The sequence below is a fragment of the Eleutherodactylus coqui genome, chromosome 3 (genome assembly GCF_035609145.1).
Source record: "Eleutherodactylus coqui strain aEleCoq1 chromosome 3, aEleCoq1.hap1, whole genome shotgun sequence".
NCBI lineage: Eukaryota > Metazoa > Chordata > Amphibia > Anura > Eleutherodactylidae > Eleutherodactylus > Eleutherodactylus coqui.
This window is the reverse complement of record NC_089839.1, coordinates 223,429,852-223,448,375: the sequence shown is the minus strand read 5'-3', so window position 1 is coordinate 223,448,375 and position 18,524 is coordinate 223,429,852. Positions and strand designations below refer to the sequence as shown.

The following is an 18,524-nucleotide window of genomic DNA, read 5'->3' as shown; positions in this document are numbered from 1 at the left end:
AGGTATCGGGCTTCTTCAAGACCCAGGGCGCACTTCTTTGGGTTTGCTGTGAGCCCTGCTTTTCTAAGGGAGTTCAGTACTGCCTGTACCTTGGGTAGATGGCTGTCCCAGTCTTCGCTAAAGATGATGATATCATCTAAATATGCTGACACATATTGACGATGGGGTTTGAGTATGATATCCATCAATCTTTGGAAGGTTGCTGGGGCTCCATGCAAACCGAAGGGTAGGCAGATGTACTGAAACAACCCTTCTGGTGTGGCAAACGCAGTCTTTTCTTTCACGCTCTCTGTAAGGGGAACCTGCCAGTAGCCTTTAGTAAGGTCGAGAGTGGAAAAGTACCTGGCATGACCCAGTCTCTCAATTAACTCGTCCACTCTCGGCATTGGGTATGCGTCAAATTTTGACACGTCATTTAGCTTCCGGAAGTCGTTACAGAAGCGCAGAGAGCCATCAGGTTTTGGTATCAGGACGATAGGGCTGGACCATTCGCTTTTCGACTCCTCAATTGCTCCGAGGTCTAGCATTTTCTTGACCTCCTCTGAGATGGCTCGTCTGCGGGCTTCTGGAACCCTGTACGGTTTCAACTGAACCTTTACCCCTGGTTCAGTTATAATGTCGTGTTTTATGACACCAGTACGCCCTGGTATATCAGAGAACACATCTGAATTACGCTGTATAAATTCCCTCAACTCTTGTTGTTGGGATTTGGACAGGGACCCTGATACACACACCTCTGGGACCCCACCATGGGGGGTGCTCACTGCAGTCAGGGCTTCTCTGTTCTTCCATGGCTTAATTAGGTTTACATGGTACAACTGTTCTGGTTTCCGCCTACCTGGCTGGTATACCTTATAATTTACCTCTCCGACTTTCTCAATTATTTCATAGGGCCCTTGCCATTTTGCTAGGAATTTACTTTCTAGGGTTGGCACCAACACTAGTACCCGATCCCCAGGGTTGAAGGTTCTCACCTTGGCGGACCGGTTATATACCCGGCTTTGGGCTTCTTGAGCCTGCTGTAAGCCTTAATGTTCTCTAACAATGGGCATGACCGCCGCAATTCGATCTTGCATGAGGGAGATGTGTTCAATAACACTCCTGTAGGGGGTGGACTCGTGCTCCCAGGTCTCCTTAGCTACATCAAGGAGCCCTTGGGGATGTCTACCATAAACTAATTCAAAGGGAGAGAACCCAGTGGAGGATTGTGGGACTTCACGGATTGAGAACATTAAATATGGCAGCAGACAGTCCCAGTCCTTCCCATCCTTATTGACTACCTTTTTTAGCATGCTTTTTAGGGTCTTATTAAATCTCTCAACCAGGCCATCCGTCTGTGGGTGGTACACAGACGTCCGTAAGTGCTTAATATTCAGCAGCTTACACAATTCCTTCATGACCTTTGACATAAAGGGGGTTCCTTGGTCCGTCAGGATCTCTTTTGTTATGCCCGTGCGGGAGAACATGTGAAGTAGTTCCTTTGCAATACCCTTGGATGACGTATTGCGTAAAGGAACGGCTTCGGGGTAACGGGTGGCGTAGTCTACAACCACCAATATATGTTGGTAACCCCGGGCAGACTTTACCAAGGGCCCAACTAGGTCCATAGCGATCCGCTCGAACGGCACCTCTATGATGGGCAAGGGCACTAAGGGGTTCCGGTAATGGGGCATAGGAGCTGTTATTTGACACTCCGGGCACGACTCACAGTACCGTTTTACATCACCATGTACCCCAGGCCAGAAAAAACGCTGAAGGATGCGTTCCTTAGTCTTTTCGCTCCCGAGATGACCTCCCAGCACATGCTTGTGCGCCAGGTCTAAGACCATCCTACGATAGGACTGAGGTACCACCAGCTGTTCCACAACCTCCCCACGGACCTTGTCAACCTGATACAACAATTCTTGGTTGACTGCAAGGTGTGGAAACACAGTATCAGTCCCTGGGAATTGAGGCTCCCCATTTATTACTTTAACATTTTCCCTAGCTTTTACTAAGGTGGGGTCTCGGAGCTGCTCAGTTCCGAAATTGGCACGTGAGACCTCTAAGTCAGGCATAGCAACCACTTCGTCCTGTACCTCCGTCTCACCCGCTAGTACTGTTAAGGGAAAGTTATCCCCATTCTCTTGGGTCACCCCTACTGCTGGAACCGTACCCTCAGGGTCAAACGGTTCTGGACACACATCATACACATTTGCATTATCATGAACCTTATTTGCAGACGACCCTCGGTGTCGCCACAAGTCCCAAAATAGGGGAAAGTCTCTCCCGAGGATCACGGTGTGCATTAAGGATTTTCCGCCGCCCACCTCATGGGTGGCAAGTCCACACGGAGTATCAAGTCGTACAAGGGCAATAGGATACTCCTTGGTGTCCCCATGCACACAAACAACCCCCATGCGACGGCTGGTGAAGGTTGTGGGATCGACCAGGCTGGAGTGCACCAGCATAACCAAGCTCCCTGAGTCCAGTAGAGCTGTCACCGCAAAGTCATTCACCTTTAGGTGACATAATGGTCGATCAGTCTCTGACGCAGTCTCTGCAGAACACACTGGCCATGCGAACATCGACCTCCGCCGGGCAGAGTCACAGTCCATTGGTTCCACGGTAAGTGGACAGTTGGCAGCAAGATGCCCGGGCTCATGACAGCGCCAACATCGTATGGAGGCCCGGTCTCCTTGGGGTTCTACCCGGGACCCGAATGTCCATTTGGGGCTCCTCCTCTGCCCCAAACGATCCCCCTCTGAGCCGCCTCCCCTTGGGACACTTTTGACACCCCTTACATATGGAACAGTCTTACCAGGGGCTCCAGCCGACTTGCTGTTCCCGGGGTTGGAACGTCCAGGAGGCACGGCTTGCAGTAAGTCCTCCGTGGCTTTATACCTCTCGACGAGGCTCACGAGTTGGTCCATGTCCTGGGGACCTCCTTGTCCCACCCAGCGCTGGATTGCGGGGGGCAACGAGCGTATAAACTTATCCAGAACCACTTTCTGTACGATCTCTGCCGGGGACGACTCCTCCGGCTGCAGCCACTTTCTCACCAGGTGGAACAGGTCGTACATCTGGGAGCGAGCTGGTAGGTCGTCCGTGAAAGTCCAGGCGTGTACGCGTCAGGCCCGCACATGGGTGTCCACGCCCAAGCATGCCAGGATCTCACCTTTGAGCTTATTATAGTCCTTGGCATCCTGCTCACCGAGGTCAAAGTAGGCCTTTTGGGGTTCTCCCATCAGGAAAGGCGCTACTACCTCAGCCCACTGAGGCACTGGTAATTTCTCCCTCTCGGCCACTCTCTCAAAGACCGCGAGACAGGCCTCGATGTCATCGGTGGCCGTCATCTTTTGTAAGGCCGCCTGTACCGCGGTACGGGTGGTGGGGAGCGAACCAGACGACCTCCGCACACTTTGCGCCAGGAGAGCATTAGTCTCGGCCTGAGCTCTCATGGCCTCCTCATGGATCTTTTGCTGGGTCGCCGCCACTTGTTGCTGCTGGGCCAACGCTTGCTGTTGCTGCACGTTCATTTGTACCAGCTGCTTTATCAGTTCCTACATCTTGGCAGTATCTGATGGCTGTGCCGTTGCAGCTTTCACCCAGGACATGGGGGTTACAGCACTCTCCAGTCAATCTCTCTTGGGCGGTTGCCCTTAGCAACGGTTCACCAGCTGCTGCAGCAAAATGTCCATTAATTGGTGTATGTCTCTTTAAGACCGCTGCCCGCATCCAAACACCATATGTGAGGGATTAGCGTTTAGGATCGGTAGCAACCTGAGCATAAGCAGTCAGAGACAGTGACACATAGGATAAAGTCTTTAGTCCAGGCTTTGCCTGGGTTTATTTACAAGCAAACAAAAGCAAAATACAGGCCTTAACATCAGGCAAACATAACGTAAATCCTGCTCGTCCGAGCACTTACTAAACATGTAGCGTCCCTGTCTACGCACTGGTAAATAAATGGCTCCTGCACACAGCCAGCCAGGACTCTCAGACCTGCAAAGGTCTCAGCTCTCCCTCTAGGCCCTGTAGGCCCAGGCTTTATAAGGCCTGGTACCAGCCCCACCTGGTACGTGGGAGTGACCATCCCACCCTTCACTTTGGTCACTCCAGGAAAAGCCGGCCCGGATTATGCGGCTTGGAGCCACCTACTTGCTACAACGTGTTAGTAGCTTAATGCTACTAACACTATACTGCCGGCTTCCTCCACCGAGCCCAGGCTGCTCGGTGGCATGTATCTGCCCAAGCGCTCCCCAAAGCAGCATAGGAGAGCATCCTAGGCGAGATATACCTGCCCTCCAGCACCTTGCCGGTCACCGTCTCACATACCCTCCCCCTCTGTTCGAGCCTGTGGGGTCGGACACCTTTAGCCGCCATGCAATGCGTCCTTGACAAGGCATCGGCATTGCCCTGTAGCTTTCCTGCCCTGTGTTCAACAGAGAAACTGAAATTTTGAAGGGTCAGGAACCATCTAGTGACTCTGGCATTTCTTTCTTTTGCCTGTGACATCCAGGTTAAGGGGGAGTGGTCTGTGATCAGCCTGAAGTGCCGACCTAGCAGGTAGTATTTTAGGGATTCCAGGGCCCACTTGATGCCTAGGCACTCCCGTTCAACGATACTGTAATTTTTTTTCGGGTGGCGTGAGCTTCCTGCTCAGATAAATTACAGGATGTTCCTCTCCTTCTACTTACTGGGACAGAACTGCTCCCAGTCCCACATCGGACGCGACTGTTTGGACAATAAATTCTCTTTTAAAATTGGGTGTGACTAACACTGGACGTTTACAGAGGGCCCGTTTTAACTCTTGGAACGCCTTTTCTGCGTCAGGGTTCCACTTGACCATGACTGACTTACTGTTCTTGGTCAAGTCTGTTAGGGGCGCTGCTATGCTCGCAAAGTTTTGCACGAACCGCCTATAGTACCCTACAATGCCTAAAAAGGCTCTCACCTGCTTTTTAGTTGTGGGTTGTGGCCAGTTCTGAACGGCTTCAACTTTATTGACCTGGGGTTTTATAATACCCCTACCTATTACATACCCCAGGTATCGGGCTTCTTCAAGACCCAGGGCGCACTTCTTTGGGTTTGCTGTGAGCCCTGCTTTTCTAAGGGAGTTCAGTACTGCCTGTACCTTGGGTAGATGGCTGTCCCAGTCTTCGCTAAAGATGATGATATCATCTAAATATGCTGACACATATTGACGATGGGGTTTGAGTATGATATCAATCTTTGGAAGGTTGCTGGGGCTCCATGCAAACCGAAGGGTAGGCAGATGTACTGAAACAACCCTTCTGGTGTGGCAAACGCAGTCTTTTCTTTCACGCTCTCTGTAAGGGGAACCTGCCAGTAGCCTTTAGTAAGGTCGAGAGTGGAAAAGTACCTGGCATGACCCAGTCTCTCAATTAACTCGTCCACTCTCGGCATTGGGTATGCGTCAAATTTTGACACGTCATTTAGCTTCCGGAAGTCGTTACAGAAGCGCAGAGAGCCATCAGGTTTTGGTATCAGGACGATAGGGCTGGACCATTCGCTTTTCGACTCCTCAATTGCTCCGAGGTCTAGCATTTTCTTGACCTCCTCTGAGATGGCTCGTCTGCGGGCTTCTGGAACCCTGTACGGTTTCAACTGAACCTTTACCCCTGGTTCAGTTATAATGTCGTGTTTTATGACACCAGTACGCCCTGGTATATCAGAGAACACATCTGAATTACGCTGTATAAATTCCCTCAACTCTTGTTGTTGGGATTTGGACAGGGACCCTGATACACACACCTCTGGGACCCCACCATGGGGGGTGCTCACTGCAGTCAGGGCTTCTCTGTTCTTCCATGGCTTAATTAGGTTTACATGGTACAACTGTTCTGGTTTCCGCCTACCTGGCTGGTATACCTTATAATTTACCTCTCCGACTTTCTCAATTATTTCATAGGGCCCTTGCCATTTTGCTAGGAATTTACTTTCTAGGGTTGGCACCAACACTAGTACCCGATCCCCAGGGTTGAAGGTTCTCACCTTGGCGGACCGGTTATATACCCGGCTTTGGGCTTCTTGAGCCTGCTGTAAGCCTTAATGTTCTCTAACAATGGGCATGACCGCCGCAATTCGATCTTGCATGAGGGAGATGTGTTCAATAACACTCCTGTAGGGGGTGGACTCGTGCTCCCAGGTCTCCTTAGCTACATCAAGGAGCCCTTGGGGATGTCTACCATAAACTAATTCAAAGGGAGAGAACCCAGTGGAGGATTGTGGGACTTCACGGATTGAGAACATTAAATATGGCAGCAGACAGTCCCAGTCCTTCCCATCCTTATTGACTACCTTTTTTAGCATGCTTTTTAGGGTCTTATTAAATCTCTCAACCAGGCCATCCGTCTGTGGGTGGTACACAGACGTCCGTAAGTGCTTAATATTCAGCAGCTTACACAATTCCTTCATGACCTTTGACATAAAGGGGGTTCCTTGGTCCGTCAGGATCTCTTTTGTTATGCCCGTGCGGGAGAACATGTGAAGTAGTTCCTTTGCAATACCCTTGGATGACGTATTGCGTAAAGGAACGGCTTCGGGGTAACGGGTGGCGTAGTCTACAACCACCAATATATGTTGGTAACCCCGGGCAGACTTTACCAAGGGCCCAACTAGGTCCATAGCGATCCGCTCGAACGGCACCTCTATGATGGGCAAGGGCACTAAGGGGTTCCGGTAATGGGGCATAGGAGCTGTTATTTGACACTCCGGGCACGACTCACAGTACCGTTTTACATCACCATGTACCCCAGGCCAGAAAAAACGCTGAAGGATGCGTTCCTTAGTCTTTTCGCTCCCGAGATGACCTCCCAGCACATGCTTGTGCGCCAGGTCTAAGACCATCCTACGATAGGACTGAGGTACCACCAGCTGTTCCACAACCTCCCCACGGACCTTGTCAACCTGATACAACAATTCTTGGTTGACTGCAAGGTGTGGAAACACAGTATCAGTCCCTGGGAATTGAGGCTCCCCATTTATTACTTTAACATTTTCCCTAGCTTTTACTAAGGTGGGGTCTCGGAGCTGCTCAGTTCCGAAATTGGCACGTGAGACCTCTAAGTCAGGCATAGCAACCACTTCGTCCTGTACCTCCGTCTCACCCGCTAGTACTGTTAAGGGAAAGTTATCCCCATTCTCTTGGGTCACCCCTACTGCTGGAACCGTACCCTCAGGGTCAAACGGTTCTGGACACACATCATACACATTTGCATTATCATGAACCTTATTTGCAGACGACCCTCGGTGTCGCCACAAGTCCCAAAATAGGGGAAAGTCTCTCCCGAGGATCACGGTGTGCATTAAGGATTTTCCGCCGCCCACCTCATGGGTGGCAAGTCCACACGGAGTATCAAGTCGTACAAGGGCAATAGGATACTCCTTGGTGTCCCCATGCACACAAACAACCCCCATGCGACGGCTGGTGAAGGTTGTGGGATCGACCAGGCTGGAGTGCACCAGCATAACCAAGCTCCCTGAGTCCAGTAGAGCTGTCACCGCAAAGTCATTCACCTTTAGGTGACATAATGGTCGATCAGTCTCTGACGCAGTCTCTGCAGAACACACTGGCCATGCGAACATCGACCTCCGCCGGGCAGAGTCACAGTCCATTGGTTCCACGGTAAGTGGACAGTTGGCAGCAAGATGCCCGGGCTCATGACAGCGCCAACATCGTATGGAGGCCCGGTCTCCTTGGGGTTCTACCCGGGACCCGAATGTCCATTTGGGGCTCCTCCTCTGCCCCAAACGATCCCCCTCTGAGCCGCCTCCCCTTGGGACACTTTTGACACCCCTTACATATGGAACAGTCTTACCAGGGGCTCCAGCCGACTTGCTGTTCCCGGGGTTGGAACGTCCAGGAGGCACGGCTTGCAGTAAGTCCTCCGTGGCTTTATACCTCTCGACGAGGCTCACGAGTTGGTCCATGTCCTGGGGACCTCCTTGTCCCACCCAGCGCTGGATTGCGGGGGGCAACGAGCGTATAAACTTATCCAGAACCACTTTCTGTACGATCTCTGCCGGGGACGACTCCTCCGGCTGCAGCCACTTTCTCACCAGGTGGAACAGGTCGTACATCTGGGAGCGAGCTGGTAGGTCGTCCGTGAAAGTCCAGGCGTGTACGCGTCAGGCCCGCACATGGGTGTCCACGCCCAAGCATGCCAGGATCTCACCTTTGAGCTTATTATAGTCCTTGGCATCCTGCTCACCGAGGTCAAAGTAGGCCTTTTGGGGTTCTCCCATCAGGAAAGGCGCTACTACCTCAGCCCACTGAGGCACTGGTAATTTCTCCCTCTCGGCCACTCTCTCAAAGACCGCGAGATAGGCCTCGATGTCATCGGTGGCCGTCATCTTTTGTAAGGCCGCCTGTACCGCGGTACGGGTGGTGGGGAGCGAACCAGACGACCTCCGCACACTTTGCGCCAGGAGAGCATTAGTCTCGGCCTGAGCTCTCATGGCCTCCTCATGGATCTTTTGCTGGGTCGCCGCCACTTGTTGCTGCTGGGCCAACGCTTGCTGTTGCTGCACGTTCATTTGTACCAGCTGCTTTATCAGTTCCTACATCTTGGCAGTATCTGATGGCTGTGCCGTTGCAGCTTTCACCCAGGACATGGGGGTTACAGCACTCTCCAGTCAATCTCTCTTGGGCGGTTGCCCTTAGCAACGGTTCACCAGCTGCTGCAGCAAAATGTCCATTAATTGGTGTATGTCTCTTTAAGACCGCTGCCCGCATCCAAACACCATATGTGAGGGATTAGCGTTTAGGATCGGTAGCAACCTGAGCATAAGCAGTCAGAGACAGTGACACATAGGATAAAGTCTTTAGTCCAGGCTTTGCCTGGGTTTATTTACAAGCAAACAAAAGCAAAATACAGGCCTTAACATCAGGCAAACATAACGTAAATCCTGCTCGTCCGAGCACTTACTAAACATGTAGCGTCCCTGTCTACGCACTGGTAAATAAATGGCTCCTGCACACAGCCAGCCAGGACTCTCAGACCTGTAAAGGTCTCAGCTCTCCCTCTAGGCCCTGTAGGCCCAGGCTTTATAAGGCCTGGTACCAGCCCCACCTGGTACGTGGGAGTGACCATCCCACCCTTCACTTTGGTCACTCCAGGAAAAGCCAGCCCGGATTATGTGGCTTGGAGCCACCTACTTGCTACAACGTGTTAGTAGCTTAATGCTACTAACACTATACTGCCGGCTTCCTCCACCGAGCCCAGGCTGCTCGGTGGCACGTATCTGCCCAAGCGCTTCCCAAAGCAGCATAGGAGAGCATCCTAGGCGAGATATACCTGCCCTCCAGCACCTTGCCGGTCACCGTCTCACACAACATACAATATGGTTTTCCCTGCAAAATCGCAGGTTTGAGTGTGCGATATTAATCCAAATTTCTTGGACTGATATCACGCTTGCCTAATTGTGCACCTAAGGCACCATAGGAGTCTATGGGGGTGGGCAAATGAGCACCTGATCCTCGCAAGCTTAAGCAATGAACTGTGCAATTTGGTGGGGAAATTTATATTAATTGGGACTAGGCTGCGCAATTCCTAGCAGAGCAGAAAATACAATAAAATGCGCTGAAATGTACGCCATAGCGTGACCTTCACAGTGCAAAAAGTTGTGTTATCACAAGCATTTATGAGCTTACAGTCGTCTGAAGCCACCCTGAGTGCGATATCGATCCAAGTTTATCGCCCATGTGACTTAGCCTCAAGCCGCCTTCTCATATGGCAGAAATACTGCGGAATTTCCGCTAGCGGTATTGCAGTGGATATTATATGACGTTTACAGTACAAGCCGCGTGGAGGAGATTTTAAATTTTTTCCCCATAGTGCGAATATTTTCCAAAACAAATCCCCAGATTCTGATTCCCCAGCCCGTATATTCATGCTGCCTGAATTCACCCCTTGAAATACAAGGGGTTAAATCCCGCAGCTGCTCTGCAAGTAAAAATTCATCCAAATCAGCCCCATTTCGGTGCCTATTTAGTGACCACAGAATTCTGGTAGTGTTCCGTTTTGGAATGCCAACAACTCTGGTCAGCGTTGTCTGGAAACAAGTTGTTTCCCAGCAGTTACAAAACTACAAATCCCAGCATGCACTGATATTTGTATACTGGGAGTTGTAGTTTGACAACAGGTTGGAAACTGCTGTTACATACAGGTGGAATTTAGGGCATGCAGTATATTGGCTCTTTGCAGACACTGAGCCAGCAGGGGCTGCAGGGAGCTGTGAGCTCAGAGCTGATGGATCTGGTCTTGCAGGAATTATCATTATATATCAGTTTATGATTCTCTCTGCCCAGGAAGACGCTGCGCTCTGAGGTCGTGTCTGATCCACCCGAGCAGGAATCCAGTGTGCCGCTGATCCTCCTGCAGAAGGTGACCGGGGAGGTGCTTACAATGGACGATGACGCGACGGTAAATATATACAATGTGGTACATACCAATGGATTAGATACATACATTGGACTTAGATACCTGTCTGTAGGTTGGATACATACAGTACCTAGTGATTAGATGTGCGTATGTATCTACATATCAAAGGGTTAGATACAGACCATGAAATCATACTTTTATGTGAATTTTAGAGCTACTCATGGATTGGATACATATATGGGGATTGGAAACACGGTTAGATACTTAGTAATGTTTTAATACATCAATATTAAGTAGATGCAAACCAGTTGGTTTAGATACTTACCTGTGGAATTGATACATATCAATGATTGTGAGATACAATGCATATAAAAAGTCTACACACCCCTGTTGAAATGCCAGATTTTTGTCGTTAAAAAAATCTGAGAAAGATGAATCATTTCAGATTTATTTCCACCTTCAAAACCTGAAACGGAAACCTTTTAGGGTGGAAAAAAAAAAAAACTAAAATAAAGGGGTTGCATAAATATACACACCCTAAGGGTGTGTTCACACAAGCGTGTTTTTGTGCGTACATACGCACACACAAAAACAAGCTTCTATTTGCAACAATGCATTCCCTATGGTGTGTTCACATGTCCGTGCTTTACAGGTGCGTGCCTGCAAAGATAGGACATGCGTGCACCATAGGGAATGCACGCATTGTTTTCAGTGGAGCCGCGGCTGCTGATTAGATACATATCTATAAAGATTAGTTACCCTTGGATTAGATACATAGTTATGATAGTTAGATACTAATTTGTGGATTAGATACATATCTATGGTCATTAGATACTGACGTGTAGATTAGATACATATCTATGGTTATTGGATACTGACCAGTGGATTAGATACATATCTATGGTTATTGGATACTGACCAGTGGATTAGATACAAATCTATGGTTCTTAGGTACTTACCTGTGGATTATCTAGCCGGTCGTGCTGTTATTATTATTCTCCCATCATTCTGCTCCGTTTTAGGTTTTATTCCTTTCACTATATTCTGTTTTACGCTCCGTGAAATTTGAGCGGCATCTGTAAATATTAATATAACGCTGGAGCTTCAGAGATTTAGCGTCTTATAAACAAGTGTTCCTTAAAGGAGATTGCCAATAATCGTATAACTGCAGAGCGAGGAGATTATTGATCCTCCGTCCATATAACACATCTGCCCAGGTTTATGATGTGGGATCAGCGCACACGGCTCATCAGACACGGCACGTTGTAAAGAAGACCCCTGCTTTTCTGTTTGCTCCCTTTGCTTAGTGACATCTGGGCGGAGCTGCGGGTGGAGACATTATATACTGCATAGATCATTATATATTACTTGTCGTCATTCTTCTCATCATGCTTATTGCAGGTTCACCCTTTAGCGGGATTTCCTGATGTCTCTGAGCGATTGATCCAAGATCACCGGAACAAATGTGGCCCCTCGTGCCACATCCTGCGGCAGGTACAGACCATACAGGGTAACGTCCGGACTCTGTAACTTAGCGTTACAGTCGAGATCGTATTCTAAAAGTCTGATGTGGTCACAGCGTAAAAGTCATAAGAGGGTCTTTTTCCACAAGCCATTCTCAGCCTGATGTAACTAACGCCAATCAACAAATCTCGCCGGTCAGCACTTGTTTCTATTTCTTTTACATTGACTGGGATTTGCTTGTATGGGGATGAGCGGTCGTTAATCCTATCTTTCAGCCCCGTACATCTCTCTTTGGTGGGATGTTCATCACTTCATATGGGGAGACGTATCGCCAACGACATAAAGGATACAATTAGCTGGTGGACGAACATTTGCCCTTTTACATGACCTGAGTATCAGGCAGAACAGCATTCTTGCCAATAATTTGATGGTATAAAAGGCCTCACAGCCGAAGCGCAGAGAACATGGGGGGATCTGGAGCCCTTGTGTCATCAGCGCTGCAGAAATGTGCCAATTAGAGATGAGCGAGTATACTCGCTAAGGCACATTACTCGAGTGAGTAGTGCCTTAGCCGAGTATCTCCCCGCTCGTCTCTAAAGATTTGGGGGCCGGCGGTGGGTGGGGAGCGGCGGGGGAGAGTGGGGAGGAACAGATGGGAGATCTCTCTCTCCCTCTCTCCCCCCCGCTCCCCCCTGCTCACCGCCACAACTCACCTGTCACCCGCGCCGGCAGCCAAATCTTCTTTAGAGACGAGCGGGAGGATACTCGGCTAAGGCACTACTCACTTGAGTAGTTAGCCTTAGCGAGTATACTCGCTCATCTCTAGTGCCAATCTTTCAGAAGTCTGTAGAAATCCTAACATCACCCCCAAAGCAGCTGATTAGTCAGAAATTGGTTGGTTGGATGAATATTATCAACACTCATTAATTACCAGAGAAAAACCCACAAATTGTATTTCTTCATCAGACCCCAAGATACATTCAGGGCCCTCTCACACGGGATAATGGGGGCTGCATATTACACGCACGGAATGCACATTAGGCAAATACACATGTAATGTGCGTATTTACTGTGTATTTTAAAACATATTAGGCACCAAAATAGGACATGCCCCCCCTTTTTTTGCACAAGAAAAAACGCATGTCTGAATGGCCCAATATAAATCAATGGGCTTTTAGGGCTGTGTATCATGAGCATGAAAAATATGTGTATTATACGCATCTCCTGTACACCTGTGTGAGTTAGCCCTCAGGGTGGTTTCACATGGGCGATCGCAATTTTGCTGCGTGACAATTGTAGTAAAATTACGTCTTTATTCCCGCAATTTTTGAGCATCAGCGATGCTTTTGCCTGAGAATAGTCTTGCATCACATCGCTGCCGTGCGTGGTAAAATCACGGGATTTTTTAGCATAAGGGCTTATTCAGATGACCGTATATCGGCTCGGTTTTCATGCCCGGCCGATATACGGTGTCCTTGTCTGCAGGGGGAGGAGGCTGGAAGAGCCAGGAGCAGGAACTGAGCTCCCGCCCTCTCTCCACACCTTGCCACTATTTGCAATAGGAGGGGGCGAGACAGGGGTGGAGCTAAGTAACGCCGCTTAACTCCGCCCCCATCCCACCCCTCCCATTGCAAATAGCTTGAAAAAGACATTTGTATGTCATAACGCGTAGCTTAATGATTAAAGAAGGTTTTTCTTGAAGGCACGGGGACCTTTTTCATTTTAAACTATAACATTAATCCTATCATGTGTGATACTGTCCGCTGACCTTTTGTAGCTAATCCTATCATGTGTGATACTGTCTGCTGAGTTGTGTATCTAATCCTTTCATATGTGATACTGTCTGCTGAGCTCCTTTATCTAATCCTGTCATGTGTGATACTTTTTGCTGAGATGTTGTATCTAATCCTATCATGTGTGATACTGTTTGCTGAGCTGTGTATCTAATACTATCAGGTGTGTACTGTCTTCTGTATCTAAGCCTACTAAGGTTTGCAGATGCCCCTTAGTAAAATATTTAGTTGTGGCCTCACATCGTTTTTAAGAAGGAAAGGGGCATTTGCCAAGAATAACCAGTCTACAAATAAATGAATATTTGCATCAGCTGTTTTACCTCAGTCCAGCCACAAGATGGCACCAGACCCCCACTGTGACCTGTTAGCAGAGCTGCTCTGTTATAACTGAGTATTATATTAACCACCGCACACGTTCTCTGTATCTTTATGTTCTGCTCCTTAGCGCCAGACGGTGGAGATGATCCCAGTAGCGCATGTACAGTATGGATACAGCGGGAAGAACCTGTCCTGCCATGTATACGGCACGGAGCGCAGAGTCTACACTAAGCGGCGTCTTCATAATCTCACCTTCGGCTGCTCAATTATGTGAGATCTGGATATTCACTCGTCTTCTGTCTCTGGAAGCCATTGCTTGCAATGTAACCAATGACTCGCTTTGCCTATACCGTCACACTCGCTTACAGACAAAGCTTCCATGTTATACGGTTTAATCTGCCGGCGAATTGCAGTAAAGCATGAATGCTGCGCTTCTCTGCAAGCATCAATGTAAGAATAAAATGGACCATAGGGCACCAAATCATACAGTGTACGCATTATGCCCTCATAGCTGCATTTATCTGGGAATGATACACAGACAGAAGAGAACCTGCAGCTATAGGTCTATGGGGGAGGGGTTGTATACTGGCTTATCTATATGGGGTAAATCTGTAGGAGATGAACAATGATTCAGATTTCCCAATTTCTTTAGGATATTGCTTAATGTATATTCATTCTAAAATTTGTCCAGCAGGTGGCGCAAGAGCAGTATTGACCATCTGCAACTCCTTTCAGGGCGCTGTGGTCAGGGTGTAACTATATTGGGTACAGAGTGTGCAGTCGCACCCGGGCCCTAGAACCGTATAAGAAGACCAGTACTTTAAGAGGTGCATTACAGTTAAGGCCCTGTTACACATTCTACATTGGGGCCCCATGACTACAAGTCACACCTCTATGGTTACAAAGGCAAGGGGAGGGAGGGGTACAGACTAGTGTTGAGCGATTGTTGGAATATTTGGGTTGGGAGTGCCCAACCCGATTTTCAAAAGATAATCTTAAATCAGGAGCGACCAATGCTAATTCCCTTTAAAATCACTAATTTGCCCTCCAGCAGTGTGGCAGTGGTTCTTCTTCAAAGAATGTGGCTCAGTGGTTAGCACTGTTTCCTTGCAGCACTGTGGTCCTAGGTTCAAGTCCCATTAAGGAGAACATCTGCATGGACTTCCAAAACCTCCATCCAGATGTTTCCCTTGGTCAGATTTTAACTTAGATCTCCAGTGCTGCAAAGTGACAGTGCTAGCCATTGAGCCACTATGTTTGGTCTTTTACCTCCTATTTCCTCCTCTGGAGAAAGAGAAGATGGAGAAAAAAAAGAAACACAAAGAGAACATATAAACTCCATGCAGATATTGTCCATAATCAGCCATGAGCTTACAACCCAGTGCTACAAGGCAACAGTGCTAGCCACTGAGCCACCCAGCTTCTGCCATCTACCTCCTCCTGCTTCTTCTTTTCTCGGGAAGTAGAAGGAAAAGAAACAGAAGGAAAAACTTTTCTTATTTTCCTTCATCTTCTGCTTCTCTGGCTCTTCTACCTTTTCTCATTCTCCTTCCATTTCTTCTTCTCCTCTGGAGAAAAAAGAACAAAGGATGAAGGAGTAGAAGAACGACCAAGTATGACAGCTCAGTGGTTAGCACTGTTCCCTTATAGTACTAGGTTCCTAGAGTCAAGTCTGACTAAGGACAACATCCGTATGGACTTTGTATATTCTATTTGTGTTACTCCTTCTTCTTCTTCACCTCCTAGAGAAAAAAGAAGGAAGATCAAGCGTGGTAGCTCAGTTGTTAGCACTGTAGCCCTGAAGTATTGCAGTCTAGGTTCAAATCTGTCCAAGGGCAACATCTGTATGGAGGTTTTATGTCTTTGTGTTTACTCTTCTTGTTCTCCTTCGGAGAAGAGAGAAGAAAGATGATGTGTGTCTGCTTGTAGGTTCAAATCTGACCGAGGACAACATGTGGTTGGCTTTTCCAAGTCCATGAAGGTGTTGATCTTGATGTGATGTGAACCTACAACCCCATGTGATGTGAGCTACACGCACACCACTAGTACAGACAGCCTGCTCTTTCCTCGCTACCATCCAACCCTCTAAAAAAATTAAATAAATAAACTTGTGCTTTAGCATGTGGCGTTGGCATTTCTTCCTGTGAACAGCAGGGGGCATCACTACTGATAATGACGTCCAGCACATGCCACTTAGACCTTATTCAGACCGTATTATTAAAGTAAAAAGTTTTTAAATGCAGCGTTTTTTGAGCGTTTGTCTGCGTTTTTACTGCATGTTATGTACAGTAACAACACACGCAAAGTAAGCTGATGACATCACCATTTCCCCCTCCTCCCGGTGGCATAGTAAGCATCATTATGAATGCTGTTAAATGCTGTGCACAGAGTTTTTAATGCCCCTCATTCATTTGAATGGGCGATGCGGGGCGTTAAAAACACACTGAACGCCTGAAAATAGAACATAGAGCGTTTGTTTTAGTGTGCGCTAGAAACACTTCGCTAAAACGCTCGTCTGAAATAAATGGAGGCTCACTGCAGCATTGTGTTGTAATTTCATCTCTTGTGTCATGGTGATGTCATCTCATTTTGTTGTGATGTCAGTGCTGATGTCATCTATTGTGTTGTAATGATGTAATTTCTTGTGTTATTGGGATGTCATTGGTGATGTCATCTCTTGTGCTGTTGTGATGTCATCAGTGATGTCATCTCTTGTGTCTTGTTGAGCTTTGTTTGATTTAAAATAATATATTGTGTCCCAAAGTCGCGGCTCCTACAGATCATTTGTGAAGTCCACAATGTTCGGCTACATTTAGACCATCCCATTATAGCGCCCTAACGTCTCGCAGTCATTGTATATATGCAAGTTTGGTCTACCTGATGCTTAGGGGGTCCAGCCGAATAGGTTGAAGCATCTGGGATCCAATGCAAAATCCGTAACAGGCCTCCACCTACCAGACGCCATTCACAACACTGGCCTGGATACGACTGCGACCTCTGCACCCCTGATGGGCACTATACAGTAATAGGGCTCTCTGAATGGGAGTTTATACTCTGTCTTTACCTCCTGCACAATGTCCCACCTCATTGCAGAGAGCCCAGGATTCACAGCCCATCTCTCTGCCCAGCCTCTCGCTTGTCTTGCATCTTTATATTCTTATGCATGGCTAACTACATTAGGTGTACTGGCCCTTTAAGTGGATTCAGTGCTTTTAATTTGAATAAAAAACATAATTTGCTAAATGTGGCATCTGTAGCGTCCCCGCAGTCATTGCCCCACCTACATGCAGCAGTCCCCTCCATATCGGCAGTGTTGGAGCTCTGTGACTGTTAGTTATGGAGGAGTTATCTCTAAAAAATGCTAAACAAACATAATGGAGCATGAAGTACTTCTGGGACAGCGAGCGGCAGCGATCCTGCGTAACGCCCCCTGCACACTGCAGAGGCAGACTCTGCAGGGTCCGCGCTTACCTGCTCTGTCACCAGAGAATCTGTACTGCGGATGGACCTGGCGGCTCGCCGTTGGACATGGGCAGTACAGACTTTTTGTTTTCCCAAAATTTTTGCCCCGCGCCATCACTAGATGAAGACGCAGAATATGCGAGCTGTCAACAATGTCCAGGGCCGCAGATCGGATGACTTCCATTGACTTCAATGGAAGCCGTCCAGGCAGAATCCGCACAAAAATGGAGCATGCTGCGATTTCTCCTCCGCGAGCGAAAACTCAGGATCAGTACAGGATAAGTAATGTGTGTACACAGTGACTCCACCAGCAGAATAGTGAGTGCAGCTCTGGAGTATAATACAGGATGTAACTCAGGATCAGTACAGGATAAGTAATGTATGTACACAGTGACTCCACCAGCAGAATAGTGAGTGCAGCTCTGAAGTATAATACAAGATGTAACTCAGGATCAGTACAGGATAAGTAATGTATGTACACAGTGACCCTACCAGCAGAATAGTGAGTGCAGCTCTGGAGTATAATACAGGATGTAACTCAGGATCAGTACAGGATAAGTAATGTACAGGGTGGAGCTCGGTAATTTGCTAATTTGGGAGTGAAATAAAAAAATAATGAACATGTAAAAACTTTATTTTATATTTTATTTACATTGAACAGTAGTGGAATTTACAAATTATTTGGTTTTAAATATTGTATCTGGCAAATGTTGACCTTCGCTATCCACACACTGCTGCATACGTTTTCTGAAGTTCTCATGCACTCTTTCAAGCATGTCGACTGGTATTCTGGCAATCTCAGCGTCAATATTGTTCCTTAGGTCTTCCAGGGTGTTGCTTTTTTGAGTTGCAGGTTGTGGCAGCGCTGTTGGTCGAAGAGAGGGGAGAGTGGGCGTTGCTTATAGTGGCTGACAGGAAGTTTGTCGGCAGCTGCTTTTCAGTTGCCATCATGCAGTGGACACGTGAGGAGCGTTCATTTTGTGTTGAAGCGTATTTTTCAAATAACCACTCGATCATTGCAATGCAACGTATGCAGCAGTGTGTGGATAGCGAAGGTCAACATTTGCCAGATACAATATTTAAAACCAAATAATTTATA

General features: G+C 47.9%; 1 protein-coding gene across 1 annotated transcript in view; it reads left to right on the top strand.

The window, feature by feature from the left end:
* LOC136621467 (protein SSUH2 homolog) overlaps positions 1-17,092 on the top strand; it is a 28,078-nt gene extending 10,986 nt beyond the window's left edge. Inside the window, exons 9-11 of the mRNA XM_066596972.1 lie at positions 10,316-10,430; positions 11,790-11,882; positions 14,091-17,092. Of these exons, the coding sequence (XP_066453069.1) occupies positions 10,316-10,430; positions 11,790-11,882; positions 14,091-14,237 (355 nt within the window). The 3' untranslated portion in view covers positions 14,238-17,092. The remainder of the gene's footprint in view (positions 1-10,315; positions 10,431-11,789; positions 11,883-14,090) is intronic.
* The last annotated feature ends 1,432 nt before the right edge of the window (positions 17,093-18,524 follow it).